Genomic DNA, 23,663 nt, shown 5'->3' with positions numbered 1-23,663 from the left:
CAAAATCTCAGCACCCATTCACTTTTATTATAAAGCGCTTTTATGGTAGATTTATTTTGCTTCAAAATCTCAGCACCCATTCACTGCTATCATAAAGCACTTTTATGATGGATTTATTTTGCTTCAAAATATTAGCAGCCATTCACTTTTATTATAAATCGCTTTTAGGATGGATTTATTTTGCTTCAAAATCTCAGCACCCATTCACTGCCATTATAAAGCGCTTTTATGATGGATTTATTTTGCTTCAAAATATTAGCAGCCATTCACTTTTATTATAAAGCGCTTTTAGGATGGATTTATTTTGCTTCAAAATCTCAGCACCCATTCACTGCCATTATAAAGCACTTTTATGATGGATTTATGCACTGTGTCTTGCTTCAAAATCTCAGCACCCATCCACTGCCGTTATAAAGCACTTTTATGATGGATTTATGCACTTTATTTTGCTTCAAAATCTCAGCACCCATTCACTGCCGTTATAAAGCACTATTATGATGGATTTATCCAGTTTCTTGCTTCAAAATCTCAGCACCCATTCACTGCCGTTATAAAGCGCTTTTATGTTGGACTTATGCACTGTATCTTGCTTCAAAATCAAAGCACCGAACCACTGACATTATAAAGCACTTTTATAATGGACTTGTGCACTGTATCTTGCTTCAAAATCTCAGCAGCCATTCACTGCCATTATAAACCACTTTTATGATGGATTAATGCACTTTATCTTACTTAAAAATCTTAGCACACATCCACTGTAATTATAAAGCAATTTTATGATGGATTTGTGCACTGTATTTTGCTTCAAAATCTCAGCACCCATTCACTACCATTACAAATCGCTTTTATGATGGATTTATTTTGCTTCAAAATCTCAGCACCCATTCACTGCCATTATAAAGCACTTTTATGATGGATTTATGCACTGTATCTTGCTTCAAAATCTCAGCACCCATTCACTGCCATTATAAACCACTTTTATGATGGATTAATGCACTTTATCTTACTTAAAAATCTTAGCACACATCCACTGTAATTATAAAGCAATTTTATGATGGATTTGTGCACTGTATTTTGCTTCAAAATCTCAGCACCCATTCACTTTTATTATAAATCGCTTTTATGATGGATTTATCTTGCTTCAAAATCTCAGCACCCATTCACTTGTATTATAAAGCGCTTTTATGATAGACTTATTTTGCTTCAAAATCTCAGCACCCATTCACTGCTATCATAAAGCACTTTTATGATGGATTTATGCACTGTATTTTGCTTCAAAATCTCAGCAGCCATTCACTTTATTATAAATCGCTTTTATGATGGATTTATCTTGCTTCAAAATCTCAGCACCCATTCACTTGTATTATAAAGCGCTTTTATGATAGACTTATTTTGCTTCAAAATCTCAGCACCCATTCACTGCCATTATAAACCACTTTAATGATGGACTTATACTTTTTATTTTGTTTCAAAATCTCAGCACCCATTCACTGCCATTATAACGCACTTTTATGATGTATTAATTTTGCTTCAAAATCTCAGCTCCCATTCACTGCCATTATAAAGCACTTTTATGATGGATTTATGCACTGCACGCTGCCACGCTTCTGCGATTCGGCTGAAGAACGGTTTGAATCGTAATTCATTTAAACTGTTTAAACCGATGCAAGTGATTTAGTGCATTGCATAGTTTTACACGCAAACTAAAGTCAATTGATCATTATCGAATGTAACATCGAAGTGCTTTATGTAACGTTAATGCACGTTGTTTTGTAAAAGCTGCTCCCTATATCGTGAGTCGGTTCATTATAAACACAAATTCAAAAGTGAAGGGGGAAACGGAGCTTTCTGAAACAACGAGTCAATTGAATCAAATGACTCGGAGTTTTGAATCACTTCACGCTAACGACACATGCTGGACAAAACGACAACTACAGACACAAACATCTGCAATAATGACCAGAGGCAGCTCCTGACTGTAAATGTGGAGGAGATTCTGGGTCGTAGCGCTGCGTCAAGCTAAAAGTAATATAAATAATATATCATTATGATTGATTAATTAATCAATTACTCACCCTCGTGTCGTTCCAAACCCGTAAGACCTCCGTTCATCTTCGAAACACAAATTAAGATATTTTTGATGAAATCCAAGAGCTTTCTGACCCTCCCATAGACAGCAAGGGTACTACCATTTTTTCGTTTCGAATTTTCATTTTTGGGTGAACTATCCCTTTAAGACCATTATCTATGACTCTTGACATTACCAGTGATCTGATTGTGAGGCACCCAGAGATTTAGTTTGGATTACTTTGCCTTTCTGTTAATTAATCTCATGTTAATTTTTAGATTATTATAAAGATGGCGGTTCTTAAAGAGGAGAGTGAAGATGTGAAGATTGAAGACACTTTCAGAGTCAAAAATTATTTCAGTTATTTCAAAGGTCCTTACAGCCTAAAACAGCAAAAGAACCAAAACCCACAACGACACTGGCCAAACACATAAATATAGTAAACAATAATAATGAAAGAATTCACTTCACCGCAGTATACGGAATCATTACAAGACTAATATTTCGAAGAGTTCAGTGTTTGTCACGTCATTACAGAATATTCAAGGCTGCCACCTACAGGTCTAATTTTGTAATGAGTTTATATTCTGCCCATACTCTGCATTCTCTTTGTGTAGTTTATAGGGTGAATTCGGGTAATCTGGGACATTTTTTGCAATTTTGACTTTGACTTTATTTCGATATCTATCTAACACATTAGATCAGTGGTTCCCAACACTGGTCCTTGAGGCACCCCAACACTGCACATTTTGCATGTCTCCTTCCTCTGACACACCCGTTTCAGGTCTTGGAGTCTCTACTAATGAGCCGATGACCTGAATCAGGTGTGTTTGATTAAGGAGACATGCAAAAACGTGCAGTGTTGGGGTGCCTCCAGGACCAGGGTTGGGAACCACTGCATTAGATCAACAAATTAGACTTTTCTGAAATCCCTAAATTCTGTTGTGTGATATGGTAGGCCAAGGACGTAGACATTGTTTTTCTTCATTAGGTTTACAAACTCCATGTTGTAAACGTGGGAGCTGTGTCCATCAAGCAGGAGAACATGTGGACGTGGGTCATCTCTTGGCAGGCTTTGCAACATGAATTGCCTCCCCCACTCAAAAAACAACTGACTGTTTATCCACCCATTGTCAGACATTCTCACCATGGTGTTTGGTGGACACCCCAGGAGCCACTCTGCCTTCAGCCGTTTGCCTTTGAATATAATCATTGTGGTGCCATACCCACCCGCAGCATTCAAACTGGCAAGGCAGGTGATGGTCTCTCCCTTCTCGCCGGCAGTGACCTCGAAACATGGTCCCCCAACCTCGGCAAATATGGTCTGGAGCATTTTCTAAAACCCAGAGACTTAATGATATTTTCATAATCACTTCATAACTACCGGGCGGTTGAAGCCAGCTGCTCTGGAAGCAGAAAGACCCTCAGGCTTTCTGATACTCAAGTTAGGGTTCCGCTTCAGGAACCCCTGAAACCAGGTGTAGCCTGCTTTTTTCTTGGTTGCAGGGAAGCCCTTTATCCCTTTTTTTTTATTTAGCGAATTTGAATGCAAGGTTCTGGATATCTTCCATCATTAGGGGAAACCCCCTTTTGCCACGTGTCTTCACAAGCTCTGCGTCTTCTTGGGAGATAAAGGGCTTCCTCACGATTATGTGTTTGTGGTCCCCTGTGCCTTTGACTCTTCGCTGAAGGGTGGACTTCGGAGCATTCCAGGCCCTGGCCTAAAAACGAAGCTGAGGGATGCTACCTGCCTCCACTAGCTCTTTGTACTCAGCAATAGCTCCCTTCATTCTACTCTCATTCCATTGGTTTAGCTTCTTCTTATTTCTCTCATTTCCCTCTCTCTCTCTTCCTCGCTCTTTCTGTTGCCATCTCTTTTCCTGACGCTGTGGTGCCATTATATTCTGTAATACATTTCATTGAGGTATAAGTGTAGCACAGATATATTTTCACTCACAGAACACTCTCTGACGGAGCGCTTCAGAGTTTCATCTGTCAAGCGATCTGTGCTATTTTTCAGTTCATCTGAATGGATGCGCAGCGCGCCTGTATTTGACGCATCGTAAACTCTAGTGAGAAGGCTAGACACTTTGTCTCACACACATGCAAAGAGAGAGAGCGAGAGAGTCTTACATAACGTGCAGAATTGATGCGCTACATGTAAACGATATTCTGGTTTCGTTTGTGACTGAAACTCTTTCCGCACTGATGGCAGGAGAAATGACGGTTAGATTTGGTCTTCTGAGCTCTGTTTTGTGAGGAAGTCTCTTCAGTCTTTGTGGATTTTTCTCCAGTTCTGAAATCACAATGTTTCTCGTGCTGATCTTTCTCTTTTCCCGTATTGTTCAGTTCTGGACTCTCCTCTTTCAGCGAATGGCGCTGAAAGAGGAGAGTCCAGAACTGAACAATACGGGAAAAGAGAAAGATCAGCACGAGAAACATTGTGATTTCAGAACTGGAGAAAAATCCACAAAGACTGAAGAGACTTCCTCACAAAACAGAGCTCAGAAGACCAAATCTAATCGTCATTTCTCCTGCCATCAGTGCGGAAAGAGTTTCAGTCACAAACGAAACCTTGAGGTCCACATGAGAGTTCACACTGGAGAGAAGCCTTTCACCTGTCAACAGTGTGGAAAGAGCTTCACGCAAACTCAAAGCCTTAAAGTCCACATGAGAGTTCACACCGGAGCAATCTCGTTCACCTGTCAACAGTGTGGAAAGTGTTTCACTCAGAAACAAAACCTTAAAGTCCACACGAGGATTCACACCGCAGAAATCTCGTTCACCTGTCAACAGTGTGGAAAGAGCTTCACACAAAAAGGAAACCTTGAAGTCCACATGAGGATTCACACCGGAGAAAAGCCTTACACTTGCTCTCAGTGTGGACAGAGTTTCACACATCATAACAGCCTTAGTTCCCACATGAGAACTCACTCTGGAGTGAAGCCGTTCATATGTGATCAATGTGGAAAGAGCTTCACAACAGAACTAAACCTGCGGTATCACGTGAACATTCATACCGGAGAGAAACCATTCACATGTGATCAGTGTGGGAAGGGTTTCACACGCAAGGTAACCCTCAATTCCCACTTGAGGATTCACTCTGGAGAGAACTGTTTTATATGTCATCAATGTGCAAAGAGCTTCAGTCATAAAAGTAGCCTTAATACTCACATGCAACTTCACACCGGAGAGAAGCCTTTCACCTGCAAACTGTGTGGAAAGAGCTTCACGCAAAAAGGAAATCTTAAGGCTCACGTGAAAACCTGCACAGGAGAGAAGCCGTGAAACAAGCTTCACAAGTATAGAAACCCTTAATTGCCACAGGAGGATCCTATTTTTGTTCTTGATCATGAGCAGAATACACGCATACCAAATTTGAAACAGAAATAAAAATCAACAATTAACACGTTGAAGGCTAAGGAAAACAAAAAATTTGGTTTTGTTAATACTGATTTCATTTGATTGGTAACAGCCCTATAGAGTCTTATTATATTAAGTGTAATTATTAATAAAATGTAAGAATTTGATATGAAAGATGACACATGCATTTAATAAGGTTAGGGGAAAATACCCTTTTTATAGGCAAAAAACTAATGCACAAATTACAGTCTCATTGGCTGGCGCTCGCCTATTGTCCCTGTTTTGATTTCAGCGAATCAGTTCGAGCGAACGCACACAACCTGATTAATATTCATGAATCCAGCAGCTCATTAATCCTTTGTGCGATTTATATTATTATTATTATTATTAAATAATACTTGATTTTCTTATTATAATATTATAATGCTTGACTGACTGATGTTAAGCGTATACTTTCAGATATTTCATTTTAGATATTTCATTTTTGTAGTTTACTCAACAGACTGATATATATATAGCTGTCTGGTGAGTAAACTAAAAAAATTACTAATCAATGGCAATTCAATTGCCAAGGTGTCTGTAGAGGGTTGATGGAGGATACATGATTATCTAATGTTAGGCGACTATCGATGAGAACACCAAGGTTACGTACACAACTTGAATTAAAAAGAGACCGATTGCCCAGGACAGAATTATTAAACTCAGATTTATCAGATGGACCAAAAATTATAATCTCAGTCTTAGAGTCATTTAGTGTTAAAAAGTTATTGGATAGCTAAAGTTTAACCTCGTCGAGGCAGGAGAGTAGCGTGAGTAAAGCAGAGGAGACATTTCTTTTTATCGGCATTTTCTTTTTACTGGCAAAAGAAAACAAATAGAGGCATAAATCTTAATAATTTGCTGTTGTAGTACCTTTAAAGTGCTGGAGTAACAAAATTGTTCTCCGAGTGCCAGATTAACAATCTTAAAACGCTGCAGCAATAAACAAAACTTCAGAGTTTCAACAAACGTGTGCTAGAGCAACCAAGTATTACAACTGTTAAAGCAATACTTGAAAGTCACAAAACCTTACATTAAAACTCAAAACTGTCTTTTTTGGCATATGTTGAACTGTTACAGACACAGCCACTGAACAAACAGGAACAAATCAGTGCTTGCACTTTTGATTGTCTATATCAGGGGTGTCCAAAACTCCGGCCCGCGAGGGATTTTAAAAATGTATACGTATCTGGCCCGTTATAGGGGAAAATAGATGAAATTCACTAAATAGCCATTGGGTGTCGCTGTCACATGCAGCCAAGGCAGTTAGTCAGATGTAGGCCTAAATACGAATTAAGGGGCTAAAAACAACAAATTACCGTATTGGCCCGAATATAAGACGACCCTGTTTTGTTCTTGATCATGAGCAGAATACACGCATACCAAATTTGAAACAGAAATAAAAATCAACAATTAACACACGTTGAAGGCTAAGGAAAACAAATGAGTTTTAAGAAGAAATTTAAAAACAAGCTATTCCACAATCGAGGACCCACCACTGAAAAGGCTCGATCCCCTCTGCGTTTCGGCCTTGGGATTGTCAATAAGTTAATGTTGCCAGATCTTAAACTTCTAGGAGGGTTATAGGGACACAGTAAATCAGACACGTATTTTGGAGCAAGATTATGTAGACATTTATACACAAATGGAAGAATTTTAAAGCCATTGGAGGGCTCGCGAAATGGTCATATTTGCAACCTATTTTAAGAAATTTAGCTGCAGCATTTTGAATCGATTGAAGTCGAGCTACCTGAGACTTGGAGAGACTGTAAAACAGAATTGCAATAATCCAAACACGAAGTTATAAAAGCATGGATAATTGTCTCGAGAGACTTTTTTAGACTAAACATTTTTAATTTTAGAAAGTGAACGAAGCTGGAAAAAACTAGAGGCAACGACGGACAGCCCTCTACATTGCGAGTAATCACTTGCATATGCGACTAAATCTTCACTCTGGGCAACTAAATTATATCTAATATTAGCCACTGGCTAATAAATTCTTAGCCTCCATCTCGCACACTGGTGAGCAAAATCTAAAGGCTTGTTCACACCGGGACGAATATCGCGTGCGATTATCACCAACGTTTAACGCCTCGTGACTAAACAAAGTGTGCCAATGTGAGTGTGCACACCGACGCGCAAAACGCAAGGCGTAAAAGCGTCATTTTTTAAAAAATGCCTCGGGCTCGTTTTTTTTTTGGTTTGACGCGCCGCGTTAAAAACTGGTGCGTTTTCAGATGTATTTCCAAGAAAAAAACATCGTCTTATATTCGGGTCAATACATTGTTGATCTCATTTTGTTAAGTCATAGCGCAACAAAGAAAAAGGAAAATCGAAAGTGAATGCAGGAGATTTCAGACACGTTGGGGAATTGAATATTTCTTCACGGAGGTCAGCGGGAAATGTGTCTGTTTAATTTGCCAGGAGTCCGTTGCGGTGACGAAGGAATATAATGTTAAAAGACATTATGAAACAAAACATCAGTCTTTCAAATCTTAAGCCCCGTTCATACCAAGCATGATAACTATAAAGATAACGATAAAGATATCGTTCTAAAAATCGTTCTCAATATTAAAGATTAGCAGAGTCCTCACCACGACTATAACGATAAAGACAAAGAGAAACGATATCGTTGGAATATGGTGTGGACGCTAATATCTTTATCTTTATAGTTATCTTTATAGTTATCGTTCTTGGTGTGAACGGGGCTTTACACTGGTGCCGAGCGCGATCAAAGGGTGAAACAATTGGCAGCTGCCTTATCAGCTCAACAACAATTTTTCCGTGTTAATAAAGCACAGGAAAATTCTACATTAGCTAGTTATGAGGTAGCTCACCTAATAGCGCGGCACGGAAAACCCTTCACTGAAGGTGAACTTACAAAGAAGTGTCTGATGAAAGTTGCCACTATAAGTTGCCCAGAAAAGATACAAGATTTTAAAAATATCAGTCTTTCAAGAAACACAGTCGGACGGCGAATTGAAAACTTGATTTTTACTCAATTGCGTGCGATGACAGCACCGATTCCACAGACACTGCACAGCTGTTAATATTTTTTGAGAGGTGTGGACAGTGATTTTTGCATTTCAGAAGAGCTCCTTGATATGAAGAGCCTTTAAGAGTACAACAACGGGAAAAGATCTTTTTGAAGCCGTATCATGAGCGATTGAAAACCTGAATCTCCCTTGGGCCAGGCTCTGTGGCATTACAACGGATGGAGCGCCAGCCATGATCGGCGAGCGGAACGTGTGTTTGAACAAAGTTGGCGAAAGTGGAGGTGAGGCTGTGAAAATGCACTGTATCATACACCAGGAAGCGCTCTGTGCCAAAGCCATCCAGATGGATGATGTGATGACCAGTGTTGGGGAAAGTTACTTTTAAAAGTAAAGCATTACAATATTGCGTTACTCCATAAAAAAAGTAACTAATTACGTTACTTTTTATGGAAAGTAATGCGTTGCGTTACTTTTTAAATCTGGACAGGGCTTGCTTGTTTGTTTGTTTGTAAAATAAAAAAGTTACATTTTTGGCAAATATAAAAGCCTTTTCACACCAAAAGTGAAATGAATAAGCCTCAGGCTGAAGAGAAAGTAAATTTACGTCCGTACAGTAGAATGCAGAAGAAATTTCAACACACTTCAGCAATAAAAAAAGACACACAAATGTTTGTCTAGAGTCTTTTTGTGCTAAAGTAACTAATTACATTACTTAGTTACTTTTTATGGAAAGTAATGCGTTGCGTTACTTTTTAAATCTGGACAGGGCTTGCTTGTTTGTTTGTTTGTAAAATAAAAAAGTTACATTTTTGGCAAATATAAAAGCCTTTTCACACCAAAAGTGAAATGAATAAGCCTCAGGCTGAAGAGAAAGTAAATTTACGTCCGTACAGTAGAATGCAGAAGAAATTTCAACACACTTCAGCAATAAAAAAAGACACACAAATGTTTGTCTAGAGTCTTTTTGTGCTTATTAGTACGGTTAAACTGGATCATCGAAGGTCAGAAGCAAAGACATTGGTTAATAGAATGGGATAAGGACCAGCTGATATGTAACCCTGGAGCACAAAAGCAGTCTTAAGTCGCTGGGGTATATTTGTAGCAATAGCCAACAATACATTGTATGGCTCAAAATTATAGATTTTTCTTTTATGCCAAAAATCATTAGGACATTAAGTAAAGATCATGTTCCATGAAGATATTTTGTAAATTTCCTACCGTAAATATATCAAAACTTAATTTTTGATTAGTAATATGCATTGCTAAGAACTTCATTTGGACAACTTTAAAGATGATTTTCTCAATATTTAGATTTTTTTGCACCCTCAGATTCCAGATTTTCAAATAGTTGTATCTCAGCCAAATATTGTCCAATCCTAACAAACCATACATCAATGGAAAGCTGTTGTATTGTGCTCAGTGATGCATACATCTCAATTTCAAAAAATGGACCCTTATGACTTGTTTTGTGGTACAGGGTCACATATTGGAAATGTATGCGCACTTGAAATCCTTTGCCGTGAAGCTAAGACTTTTTTGAGAGACAAATCAGTGACCGCAACGCTGTGCACTTTCCTAGTTTGTCCGAAATCATCTCGAGTTTAATCAAACGTCACGCACAAAGGATGATGAGTCTGTTTGGCTCCACATACATATGTGAGCAAACATTTTCGCTGATGACGCTGAACAAGAGTCCACTGAGAGTCCACGACTTACTCCTGACTTGACATCAATTCTGAAATCCAAGGCACAACATCACTGTGCGCATTAATAAAGTTAATGCTGAGTAAAAAATGTATTGAAAGCAATACATTGTAATGATTCTTAGGTTAAAAATTTATATAATATCATGGTGCATATATATTTTGCATTATACACGTAACATTTTTAGAGAATAACATTTAAAATATAGCAGACAAAGACAAATTAATGGCAATAATCAATTAGCTTGTCTAATAGTTTTAAAAAAAAATTATTATTATTATTACAGCCATGCGGCCCGAGACAACACACATTTTTTTTTGCACCTGGCCCCCAGTGGACAAAGTTTGGCTTTTGATGAAGAGCATTTTCTCTACTTTTCTCTACTATATTGTCATTAAATAGCAGTAATGAAAATTACATGATTGTAACGGTATGCTAATGAATGCATTCAATAATGATTATTACTTGAGGAGTCGTATGGCATAATAATACATGACTCATATACAATTAAAGGGATAGTTCACCCAAAAATGAAAATTCTGTCATTAATTACTCACCCTCGTGTCGTTCCAAACCCGAAAGACCTTCGTTCATCTTCAGAACACAAATGAAGATATTTTTAAAGAAATCCGAGAGCTTTCTAACCCTGCATAGACAGCAAGGGAACTACCACGATCAACGTCCAGAAACGTAGTAAGGACATCGTTAAAATAATCCATGTGACATCAGGGGTTCAACCGTAATGTTACGAAGCTACGAGAGTACTTTTTGTGCGCAAAGAAAACAAAAATAATGACTTTACTCAACAATTCGTCTCCTCCGCGCCATGTGCTGGATTTATAAAGTGTTTAAACTCAATATAGACTGATTTCAAGACATCTCAAATTTCATTTAATTATTCAAGACAGACAATGAGAGCAAAATCTCAAGCCACTGAGCGGTTGTTAATGATCCATTAATTAATATAATATTTTGTATAATCTCGTTATGCTTAGTATAGACACAATAACTAAAGCCACTAGAACAAAAACATCTATGAGATTTATTTGGACAATACATATTGAATATTTATTGTTAGGCATATGGCCTATTAATCTTTTCTGCATTTATGCAATATACTGGAGACCAGAATATTCCACTGCGGGACACACACGTAACTTGCGCAGCTGTAATTCAGAGGCGGGGATTATGTTAATTGTGAATGAGCGTGCACAAGCCCCCTAATTACGAATGATTGGAATTCATTAACATACACATGTTCAACTATTAAATCTGATGTTTACGAAGCGTTCGTGAATCCAGAGGAGTTTTCGGGAAGGTCTGTTTGATTTAAAATGGTCCTCTTATGGAGATGCTTTACAACAGAATTGAATTTGTTTGCATTAATGACACACTATTTTTCTGTTTAACACTGTAAAGCTGTTTCGACACGATCTGTGTCGTATAAAGCGCTATAGAAATAAAGGTGACCCGAGCTGACCATGGACACACAGTTACCAGTTTTCCTCTTCAGCCTCTGTCATGTTAATAAACCTGATTAATGTTCTCTCATGCAGCTGAAGGAAAGTGGTTTTCTGGAGCTGCTGGTTATCTGTGGGCTGCTGGAAGGCATGTGATACGCGTGACTCGTTTACGCTGTGCTATCACAGACTCAGGGCCGTGTGCGTCTGGAGGACACTGTGATAACTTACAACTTCCACTGTGATAACACACTACTGAACCCAGCGGCCTGAAGAGAGAAGGCTTCTCTAAATACATTTACATTTAGTCATTTATCCAAAGTATGAGGACAATAGAAGCAATCAACAAAAGAGCAATGATTTGCAAGTGCTAGGATAAGTCTCAGCCTAATTGTTGTTGTTGTTGTTGTTGTTTTTAAAAATGCAACAGTTAAAATATAAATAAGGGAGAGTTTCTTCACATGTTTTGAAGCATTGACTACAAAAAAAAAGCTTTTTTTTTTACTTTACTTATTTTACATGTCATTAAAAACACATTGAATTTATAGAACTTGGAAAATTAGAAATTTGGTCTCAGGCTCTCATTCTCATAAAAAAAAACACTTAATTTTCAACGTAACAGCCTCTGTCCAAAATCACTCATATGCAACGTGACATTGCAAACTTGAATTGTTGGAAGTGAGATTGATTTTAATATGTTCTTAATTACTGCATCAATACAATGAAGAGCTTTTCAAATGCACTTACATTTTAAACAGCAATAAAACATGAGCCCTCTCATCAAAACTGTGGTATTGATGTGTTTATTTGTTTATCCCAACAGCTATTACAAAAATATGATGATGGAATTTTAATTAGGTGAATAGAATGAAGTACGGTTATGTTGTTGTGATTATGTTGGGGTTCAGATAGACTCGTGTATGTTATCACCAGATGCTGTAGGAAACTGGAAGTACATCACTGAATTTGAATTCGGTATAACTTTCTGAAGTAGCTCTGTAAATCATTTTATGCAGATGATCTTAAAAATAATATTCATAAATCTAAGAATAGAAGTTCAAGGCTGCGGGCGTTTAAATCAAATCACGTCTTCCGCCATTATTGAGAGCAGGCCCGGCTCCAGAATCAAATCACTGAGGGTGCTTCTTCAATTATTGAGGGTACTCTAACCTATATATATATATATGTAACGGAGGCCAGCGGTCGGTGCTATGCAGGTAAACCTCACTCCCCTGATCTCAAGAGACACACTAGCGACTGACGTTAGTGGCTGCAGTCTTTAGCCTCCTTGTTAGTGCGTCCGCCTCCCATCCCAGAGACCCGGGTTCGAGACCCACTCGGAACGAGAACGAGGTGTGGCGGTGGGGACCCGGGAGAGAGGGGTTACATTGGTGCCGTGACCCGGATGGGAGTGAAGCTTAGGGGGGTGAGTGTAACGGAGGCCAGCGGTCCCCGGGAGAGAGGGGTTACATATATATATATATATATATATATGACAGATCTTTCTGGTCCTCGAATCTGATTTGCTGGTAAGAGTGCGATATTAGAGTCCAACAGAACTCTCATTCTCACAGCGAGTGTCACGGCGGACACCCAAATCCACTATGAATTTAAAAATAATAGTGTTTTGTGTCACAGAATGCAGTTTTAAGAGTTTTTTTAGGCGAGAATGTACTTGTTAGGACTTCAAATATGCGGTTTGTTAATAAAGATAACCTCTATTTGAAAATTTGCTTCGATGTTTTCGGAGTTGTGAGCTCCAGGGCATCAGCGGGCATTCAGCGCTCATTACACCCGCCGAGAGCAGCCTTACCTCGGCCGGATCTTCTGGAATTTACCGCTGGCTCTGATGTCTCTGTTAAACATGAGATATAATTTGTTTTGGGTAAATCTCGCGGGCAGTGTTTGATCTCATTAATCTATTATTTGTTCCAGAGCAAATCGTTTTGGCAAAATCTAATCATGTTTATGTAATTTAGTATTAGGAAAACTGTGTGTGTGTGTGTGTGTGATGGTGATTTTAGTTACATTGTTCCGCCATTCGATGGTGACGAGACAGTTTTATGAGTCAGCAGTAAAGACTTCTAAATTGAAAAATACTAAAGCACAGTTTTGATTTTGAACAAAGAATTTATTTTTTCTTTCAACGCCAGCAAATGCACTGAGCAGTGCTGTCAATGGAAATCACCCTGAACAGATGAAAGGATAGTACGAGCCTATCGGACATTCAAACGAATGTTTTATTGTGAATATGAGTTTGATCTGAAGAATGAATGCTGGAACAGATGCAGGTAATCACACTCGCTCAGTCCATCTCTCTCTCGTAATACTCTACTTCACATAATACACAGCTTTTACTACGGTAATACAATATAAGCTTTTAATGAAGCAACTCAGCGTTCCTTCGTTACTAGTTCTAAAGTGATGTTTGTCCATTGTCTAAATGTATTTTCCTTGCCATGGCACCTGGCCAGCAGGTTACACAAAGTAATCTTTCAGGAGGTCACATTGCTGCTTAGCAGCGAGGGTAGGGTTTCCTGACCTTTCAGCTGGCACACATTGCATGGCCCCCAGACCATCTCTCCTCCATGCTCCCTCGTTGACTCTGTGGTCTGCATCCTCCCAGTCTGCCAGCGCTGGTGTCATGCAGGCCTCTGACTACTCGATCACAGAGGAAGTTGTGGAGGCATGCTTAAACAAGGGAGATCTCGGTGACACTGTCTGGGCCAAAGGCCAAGTGGTTCTGTCAAAGGCCAGTAGATGTAAACCCTCTGGTTGTGGTCCAGCTACCTGAAGGGGTAGGGTTTCATCAGGTCTTTTCTCAGAGGATATCTGGAGAGGGACATCCCCCATAAACATCTAGAGTAGCACAATATCAGAACAGGGAAGCTTTTCTGGAGGAGGATCCAGGAGAGCAGGAGACCCTGGTCCAGTGCTTTCTTTAGGTCAGAATGTGCAAAGAGCCCAGCTTCCAAGACCCTGCCCTGAATACCAACACTAATATAAATGAATCTATAACTTGCATCGACAGCTGCCATCATGAGAACAGAAAATCTGCCTTTATAATTATGCCACATGCTCCCACTGGGGGTTGGGGGCTGGATGTAGATATGTTTGCCATCAAGGGCACCCAGACAATGTGGAAACTGCCATTTCTCCACAAAGTTCTTGGCAATTGCTCGCCATTCTTCCTCTGATTTTGGTGTCTGCAAATATAAATGCATTACAAAATATTTATTTACAACAGTCAACATGAAAGATTTCTCTTCACCTAATCTCCTAGAGTAACTACTGAATTTCTAAATATATTAGTTCAAGTCACCCTTACACACACACACACACTTTTATAACACTACACCTTTCAGCAGTAACTAAATTGTTCAATCAATTCAGTCAAGCATACTAACTTATAAAATGTTTAGTTTATCATTATGAAGTATGCTGTTTATCTTCATATTTGTACATACTGTATGTCAGTATTTTTGCTGTTGTGATAAAATACTAAAAAAAAAAATGATAAAAAAAAAAAAAAAACACTTTTTGAACTTGTAGAAAATCATCTTTCAAGACCTGATGTAGGGCTGCACATGTGTGTTTCACTATCAGATACAGTAGTGGCCCCATTTCGCCTTAACATTACCGCAAAATGGAAACATAAGAGACAAACCTGTACATTTGTCAAATATACAAACCTGTTGCCAAGAATCTGAGGGTCATCTTGGTGTCCAAATCTTGTAATGTGTGCATGGTTAAGATTTGCGTGGAAGAAAATGTGAAAAGATTCTCCTTATGTGTGTGCTGCAACCAGATTTCATAATCGGTTAGGATTTTTTAAACTCTTGTAGGCTGAAGGTTTTTTTGTTTGTTTGTTTGTTTTTTATTTAAAGAACAATAATATATATATATATATATATATATATTCAAAGAGTCTCTGATACTATCAATATATATTCATATTTCAGTCAAGAAAACCATAAAAATGGGTTACTTATTGGTAAATTTACACTTATGAATATGAAATGTGGTCAACAGTATAGATAAATTAAGTAAAACTACTGTTCCTCTAGGTCAGGATAGTCAGTAAAGCCAAAGAGTACATTTTCCTATAAGAGTGAAAAAGGTCTTAAACACTTGAATAGATTTTTATTGATACATTTTTGAACATTACACAATAGTGTAACTGATTATGTACAGTGCCACAATAAGTGCAAGGCAGTTTCCTCATATTCATTACAAATAAATACAATTCAATTTTTGTAAATAATGATTTGCTGGATAAAATCTGAGAATAAGCTTATAAGAAAACAAATGTTTGAAAACCAACATAAGATTTAGTAACATCAAAATATGCTGAACTGGGAGAATGGTCTTTATCAATACCTCTAAATAGCATGTGAGTGCCTGAAGGGATTAAACCAATAACAACTGAATTATTATTTTTTTTTTTCAGAAATTGGTATTTTACAATAAGAAATGTTGTCAAACCTGTTCTTAAAAAAGAGATGTGTGTTCGTATAGAGTGTTTCTATTATTCCAGATGAAATAGTGATGCAAATTAAAAATTATGCTTATACAGTATATTAATGACCAAGCCAGGAGCACTTGTTTGTGTAAGGGAGATAACTTGGCTGGAATTTTATCTATATTCAAATTACACATCAAAACATAACTAAGTCCACCAATATTTGAAAACAACATCAGGAATAAAATTCCAGACAGAAGTGGGCTGTTTTAGGTGATGCTTAATCCAATTAATCTCAAAGGTGTGGTTCATAGTGGTGAAGTCTAAGAAATTAAGGCCATCATTCTCATATGTATTCATAATTACAGTCTTTTTAACATGGTTTGTTCGATTTTTCCATAGGAAATCAAAGAGCATTTTATCTATATTTTTACTAGTGTGGTTAATCAAGATACAAAGATAAGGAGGCATACGTCAGTCGGGTTATACCTTCACAGGTCCCTTAAGGAAGAGATCTCTTTGAAGCCAGAAATTGAGATTTCTTTTTATAGTTTTATTAATTATGGAGTTAAAATAGAGAGAGCATCTTTTCAGCTGGTCTTTAACAATTGTGATTCTTAAGTATGTTTCACTATCTTTTACAAATACTTATTACATTAGTTCACATTTACTAATATTGATCCATTAGAGAAATTGTTAATAACATTAATTGCCGTTGGAATTTGGTCACTATTTAAAATAAATAAAAAATAAATCGGTGAACTGACTTATAATGATTTCTTTATTCGCTATTGAGACGCCTTTAAGAACAATTTTTTAACAGGTTGATTTGTTGCAGATTTGTTGCATTTGTTGCAGTGGAACTTCCCAAAACCGAAAGTGCCTTCCGTAATTAAAAACGCATTAGGTTCGCTAGGAAAAATGTGGATGTATATAGGCCCTTTCACATGGGACGCGGCAAGCGGTGGAATCGGTGCGCGGCTGCCGCTTTCTCTGAGATGGTCCAGGGGGCGTGGTTGGATCCAGATCCAACTCCTCCCACCTTACATATACCTAAACCAACCCGTCTCCACCCCCTAGATGTGGATCTAACCACGCCCCCTAAATCTTGTGTTCTGCAGTGAGTGGCTACTGCTTTCTCTTGTAGTGGAAGCGTTTTGTGAAGTTGAGGTGGTGGTCGCGGTGCCGTCTCGGAGCGGACGTTGCCATAGTTACAATTGTCAACATCACCTTTGTATTTACTAAAAACTAAATAAAACATAACGTAAATTTGTGTTTGTGTCATTCTGCCATTAACTGTTCTCATTATTTACCTTTTTTTTTCGTTTGGCACAAGTGAAGTTGTTTTTGATGATTTGCCTAAAGAGCATAACTGTGAGGTTACGAATGAATGCAATATAATTTTATATGTCTCTGTATGAGATTTTAGATGGGTCATACAGTTCTGGGAAATCGATTACACTTACACCGTGTCTACACCAAGCGGCAACCTCCCGCTCTCTCTCGTGAAACCAACACGGAAGTGACTAAAACTGCAATTCATCGACTGGCCGCTAGAGGCTGGCTGCAAAAGGGAGTGGGTGAATTTTTTCATAACTCATCTGTTTAAATTATAATAAGCCTTAAAGTTCTGCATAATTAAGGGCGTGGCCACTTGAGTGACAGGTGGATTGCCGCTGCTGTCACCGGCGTCAAGCTCGGTGGACGTGGTTTCAGCAACCAGCTCCCGCTTCTTTGCCCATGTTTGATTATCTGGGAGTGACGAACTGCCAAGATGGCGACGGCCGGCTCCGCCCACTTTGAGCTTCAAAAACGCTCTTCAGAACCCTACGGGTGACGTCACGGACACTACGTCCATGTTTTTATACAGTCTATGGTCAACACCCACTACTATGATTGAGTAACAGTTTTGCATAATACAAAAATTTGAAAGATGCAATTTGTGTCAGTACGTCATAAATAGAACGCAGCAGCAGTTTACTGTCGGGAATTTGTCGCGCCGCATCCAGTGTTGACAGCATAAGGGGCCGTTCACATATCGCGTCTTTTGCGCACTCAAGTGCGTTATTTCAAATGTAGACGCGCGGCAGGTGCGCTCATAATAGAATCGACACGGGTGCGACGTGCTCATTTTTTCCAGGCGCGTCCGCGCCGCATCGATATAAAGACATTTCAACTTTTCAGAATGCCGCAAGCGCACCGCAGGTCATGTGACAAGAACCAACCAATCAGCTTCATCCTTTCCCGTAACAACACTGAAAGCTCAGCCAAGATGAAGGTACAGCTGATCATAGCTGTACAGGGATAGTAATTTTTAAATAAATTTAGTAGCAGAGCTACTGCAAGCGATTTTTAGTGCCGCAAATCCATTTATCCTTTGTTGAAACTTCCGCGTCTTCATGGAGAGCGCAGGTCATGGTTGCTTAGTAACGGCAGATGCCTCCGGAGCACAAGCGCCCGAACGCTTTGGAAAAAAGCAGAAAGCGGCGTGCCTAGCGTTTTCCACACGTTTTTAGGCACGACATGTGATTCGGCCCCTAATAGGTTCTTAATAATTAATAGGTTCTATTGTATTTTGTCACACCGCTCGCGTCTGGTGTAGACACGGTGTTAAAGGGGTCATGTGATGCAATTTCAAGTTTTCCTTTCTCGTGAATAGATAAGATCCCTAAAGTTGCAAAGACTAAAGTCTCAAACCCAAAGAGATATTCTTTATAAAAGTTAAGACTCGTCCACGCCGTCCTAAAACGGCTCGTTCTAACACGCCCCCACATGTCTACGTCACTGTGTGGGAAGATTTCCATAACGCCGCCCAAATGTTCACGCAAAGAAAGAAGTAACTTTTATTCTTGATGTAGTATTGTTGCCTCCATGTCGTGGAGATGCTGTATGTTTCGTTGTGAAAGTGAAACTACTTTGTTTGGTCTTCCAAAAGAGGACACGACTAGAAATCAGTGGTTAAGTTGTATTTACAACACTGTTCCAGAACACGTCAACCCAAATATTCAGATGTGTGCCTAGACATCTTTTACAAAAATATAAATTATTTATGTCAATAAATTTCCGGGTTTCCCGGTAGGGGATGGGGAATCACAAAATGACGTATTTGATATGGGCGTGGCTTCCAACGGCACACGTGGATGTGGGCGGGGTTGTATCGGGGATGGGCGTGACGTCCGACGTCACACGTGGATGTGGGCGGGGTTGGATGTCCACCGCAGGCTGCAGCGAACCCTACTTGGGATTGAGAAGCTTTCATACAAGTGAATGAGAGGGTCACATCACTACAGTAAGAGGTGTTTTTAAAACACTTATAGCTGTCATTTCATTAAGGTATTCAGCTGATGTTTCATCTCATGCTTTCTTTCTTTATTTACCGTTGTTGTTTTACCGTTAATGTTATTGACTTAATAAATGGATACACGCCCATTTTTCTTCACAAAACGAAAGTAGATGTAAGATCAGTGCCCTGCCCTGCCTCACCAGAGTAAGTAATGCACGTGATCTGAACTGTTCTGAGCTGTGCCAGATACACGAGGTGTGCTCAGCTGTGACTCCTTCACTGGGTAAGAAACAAATCCACTCGTGTTTAGCTTTATTAGGGAAGCGATCGGATTGCTAGGTTATCTGCAGGAAAATTACACTCTCACAGACTCCTGTTTTAAGTGAACTTGTCTGAGGAGTATTCGCTTAGCTTGCTTGTGTTATCAGATCTGTTTTGGCTCACAGCGCTGTTTGATGTGCAGTTTTAATGATAAAATTGGCTTGTTTTATACAGATCGTGATGCTAGGATGTCGATAGATGTGAGCTGAGAACGTATCATGTGTTAAATATGTTAGAGAAGATTCAGACATGTCATACCTATAATCAAACACGGCTGATTCAGACCATCAGCTCATTAGTAGAGACTCAGAGACCTGAAATGGGTGTCAGACAAAAGGTGTAGTGTTGACAAATGTAAGAGATCCTGATCTGCCAAAAAAATCCACTTTTAAAATATGTTATCTCTACGTTTACACGTGGATTTTGTGTGTGTGTGTTTATTTGTTGTCTCATTTATTTTAATGCTTTATTTCCATGTTCTATACTCTCAAACTCAGTGTCTGCTATGAAACAGTAATGTCTATGGAAGTCACGAAAGAGATGGTGTTGCCTCTTTGCTGTTTATTGACAGCATGAATCTGTATTTATTGATCCTGAGTTCTGTGGACATTGGTTTATAAGCAAACAGAAACTGAAAGCAATATGGAGTTCTTACAAATCATGTGACCATTTGTGTGTTACGGAGCAATGGGTAAATTCCCTTGACTCATTCTCATGCTCTTTGCAGGCATCATCTCAGAATGAAGTGTCCTCAATGCAATCACGTGTCTTCAGAAAAGGCAAAATTCTGCTGTGAGTGTGGCAACAAGCTACCATCTCTCTCAACTGAGACAGCACCAGGTAGGTGCTTGAGTCTAAATACAGTAGATCACATTTCTGTCCTTACAATTTGCTGTTAGTTATTTTACATGTTTCTTACAAATATTTGTTTTCTTATTTTGGATGCTTATTTTTGTCCATACATTCATTTTTTCCTCTCGTTTTGTTTTAATCAAATAATGAACATACAATTTAATACGTATATAAAAAAGACATTTTCACTGTGTGGTAGAAATTCCCCTACACACCTGACTTATGTTTACCTGGGGTCTTGTCTATGGCGACACATCTCCAAAGTATCTACTGGCAGCGCTAATGAATTACTACTCCTGGCGCATCTCTAGCGACACATATAGAGTTGGATGACGTCTCGCCCCTTTTGATCACTTAGGACTAACATCTCTAGTGTTCGACTAACCTGCTTTGCAGCAGTAACAGACAGACTCCTGACAATGCCTTTGAATATGCTTTAATCATGGCCGGGAGGACCTCATACCAATCACAGAGAATCCCCCCAACAAAAAGAATACAAGAGTTTATATAGCAAAGTGCATAGCAAAAACAACATCATGTCACGGTGAAGGAATTTCCCTTGCTGTAATTTTGAGTGGCTCAATAGCGCGATATGCTGTATTATTGCCCTATATATATATATATATTATATTTTTGGTTTCATTTTGATGAGTAGAGCTTACAGCTCACTTGAGAATACTGTCAAGCAAAGCCTATTCAAACACTTGGGAGAGCTTCACTAAAGCTGGAGTCAGTGCATCAAGAGTCACCACGCTCGGATGTCTTCAGGAAAAGAGCTACCAAGCCACTTCTGAAACAGAAACAACGTCAGAAGCATCTTACCTGGGCTAAGGAGAAAAAGAACTGGACTGTTATCAGTGCTCCAAAGTGCTCTTTTCAGATAAAAGTTAATTTTGCATTTCATTTGGAAATAAAGCTCTGGAGGAAGACTGGAGAGGCACAGAATCCAAGCTGCTTGAAGTCCAGTGTGAAGTTTCTGAAGTCAGTGATGATTTGGGAGCCGTGACGTCTGCTGGTGTTGGGCCATTGTGTTTTCAGTTCAATTCAAGTTTATTTGTATAGCGCTTTTCACGATACAAATCGTTGCAAAGCAGCTTTACAGAAAATTAAGTTTCTACAATATTTAGTGGTAGCTTATCAGTGGTGAATGTCAGTTAATGTACATATGGCAGAAATCAAGTTCAAAGTCAATGCAGCTGTCAACCAGGAGATTTTGGAGCACTTTATGCTTCCATCTGCTGACCAGCTTTATGGAGAAGCTGATTTCCTTTTCCAGCAGGACTCAGCACCTGCCCACAGCGCCAAAACCACTTCCAAGTGGTTTGCTGACCATGATATGACTGTGCTTGATTGGCCAGCCAACATGCCTGTCCTGAACTGAACCCCATAGAGAATCTATGGGATATTTTCAAGAGAAAGATGAGAAACAGTCGATCCAACAATACAGACGAGCTGAAGGCTATTAATAATTTCAGACAGACATAGGCCTGGGCGATAAAACGGTACCGATATTTATCGACGGTACACCTTCATCGATAACGATATAAAAAATGTTCGATATAGGCACGTGCTATGAGTGACGCAGACAGCACACACAAACACGAACATGAGTGCTGTGCCTGCCTGTGATGAGGAGATTGTGAATAAAAAATAAAAAGTCGAATTTAAAATAAATATTTGCATTTGAATGCAAAAATAGTACAATCAAATGATAGATGTGCGTCAGGGAGCGTCATCAGTGGAGCGCGAGATGTGGTGATGATGATGTAAATGACGTAGTTTAATGTTTTGTTAGTCTAGCCCACGAGATGCGCCGCTGCTGCGTTATTCATTCAAAATATTACAGAAATATAGAAGCTCAATGCGGAGAAGATCTTGATTAAGTTAAAACCGAAACCAAGCCATTCACACAGAACGCATATTCAGCACATTTTCTAGACGGACAAATACGACTGCTGCTCTCGCGTCTCACACAAGAGATGTATAGAAAGCCATGCAAAGTTAAAACAGTTTACACTTTTAGAAAACACGTTGTGAATTTGTGGAGGTTTATTCCTTTTCACTGCGTCTCGTATGCTTTTAAAGGAAATCTTCGTGATGAGCGATTCGGCTCTTTGTATTAAGCAGTGCATAAATACGTGATGCTGTTTTGTTCATAATTGTTTATGCAATTTACAAAATTATATTTGATTTATATGTTAATTTAGAGGTAATGCAAATTTTTTTATAGACAGTTATTTTCTTTGCTTTGGCAATTTAATGTGCTGCATTATTTTGCTCATTGCGCCCTCCTGTGGCCTCGGGAAACAAGACAAAAGTTTAACCTATTTAATCTGCATATAAAACATTAGAAATGAGATATTTGTTTAATTTTTATTTTGTGTTTGACTGTTAAAACCAAAAAATATTTGTTGTTTGTCTAGTTAATTTACATTTTTTTTCTATTGCTCTTTGTTTTAAAAAAGGTTATAAAAAAATTTCAATAATTATCGATACCGAACGATATGAAACATTATATCGTTGATACATTTTTTTAGCTATATCACCCAGACCTAGACAGAGGTCTAGCTGTCTCGTCCTGTCCATATTGCAACACACAAACTATGGAACATTTTGTACTCTAAAGGGTACAAATGTCAAGCCTGCAAGAAAGGGAAATGAAATTTATGATTGTATTTTTGAAAACAATCTTTTATTATATTATTGAATAAAATATTAGTTAATTATCAAAGAAAGAAAAAAATAATAGCCATAATATGGACTATTGTAAATGCTGTGATACTGTGATATCCTTCTCACATTGCTGAATTCACCATTAACTGTTCACCTGAACAGTTTATGTTGTTTTATATGGTATCATTGAAATCCTTGACCATCAAAACCCAGGGTTAGACATTAAGGTAACACTTTACAATAAGGGTACATGAATAATCATGTGCTAATGCCTAAATTAATACTTAAAGGGGTCATATGATGTTGCTAAAAAGAACATTATTTTGTGTATTTGGTGTAATGAAATGTATTTATGCGGTTTAAGGTGAAAAAAACACATTATTTTCCACATACTGTACATTATTGTTTCTCCTCTATGCCCCGCCTTTCTGAAACGTGTCGA

At 38.6% G+C, this 23,663-nt stretch overlaps 2 protein-coding genes across 2 annotated transcripts in view; both read left to right on the top strand.

The window, feature by feature from the left end:
* The first annotated feature begins 2,354 nt into the window (after nucleotides 1-2,354).
* Nucleotides 2,355-23,663, top strand: part of LOC107680187 (gastrula zinc finger protein XlCGF57.1-like) — a 964,523-nt gene continuing 943,214 nt past the window's right edge. Inside the window, exons 1-2 of the mRNA XM_016475973.1 lie at nucleotides 2,355-2,440; nucleotides 4,455-5,320. Of these exons, the coding sequence (XP_016331459.1) occupies nucleotides 2,359-2,440; nucleotides 4,455-5,320 (948 nt within the window). The 5' untranslated portion in view covers nucleotides 2,355-2,358. The remainder of the gene's footprint in view (nucleotides 2,441-4,454; nucleotides 5,321-23,663) is intronic.
* The window catches only part of LOC107680181 (E3 ubiquitin-protein ligase rnf213-alpha-like), a 100,144-nt gene continuing 96,053 nt past the window's right edge, over nucleotides 19,573-23,663 (top strand). Inside the window, exons 1-2 of the mRNA XM_016475966.1 lie at nucleotides 19,573-19,658; nucleotides 20,424-20,536. Coding sequence (XP_016331452.1) covers nucleotides 20,437-20,536 — 100 coding nt within the window. The 5' untranslated portion in view covers nucleotides 19,573-19,658; nucleotides 20,424-20,436. The remainder of the gene's footprint in view (nucleotides 19,659-20,423; nucleotides 20,537-23,663) is intronic.

Source organism: Sinocyclocheilus anshuiensis, unplaced genomic scaffold (genome assembly GCF_001515605.1).
Source record: "Sinocyclocheilus anshuiensis isolate Anshui unplaced genomic scaffold, SAMN03320099.WGS_v1.1 scaffold492, whole genome shotgun sequence".
NCBI lineage: Eukaryota > Metazoa > Chordata > Actinopteri > Cypriniformes > Cyprinidae > Sinocyclocheilus > Sinocyclocheilus anshuiensis.
The sequence above is the reverse complement of the archived record's forward strand: the minus strand, read 5'-3'. Positions and strand labels throughout refer to the sequence as shown.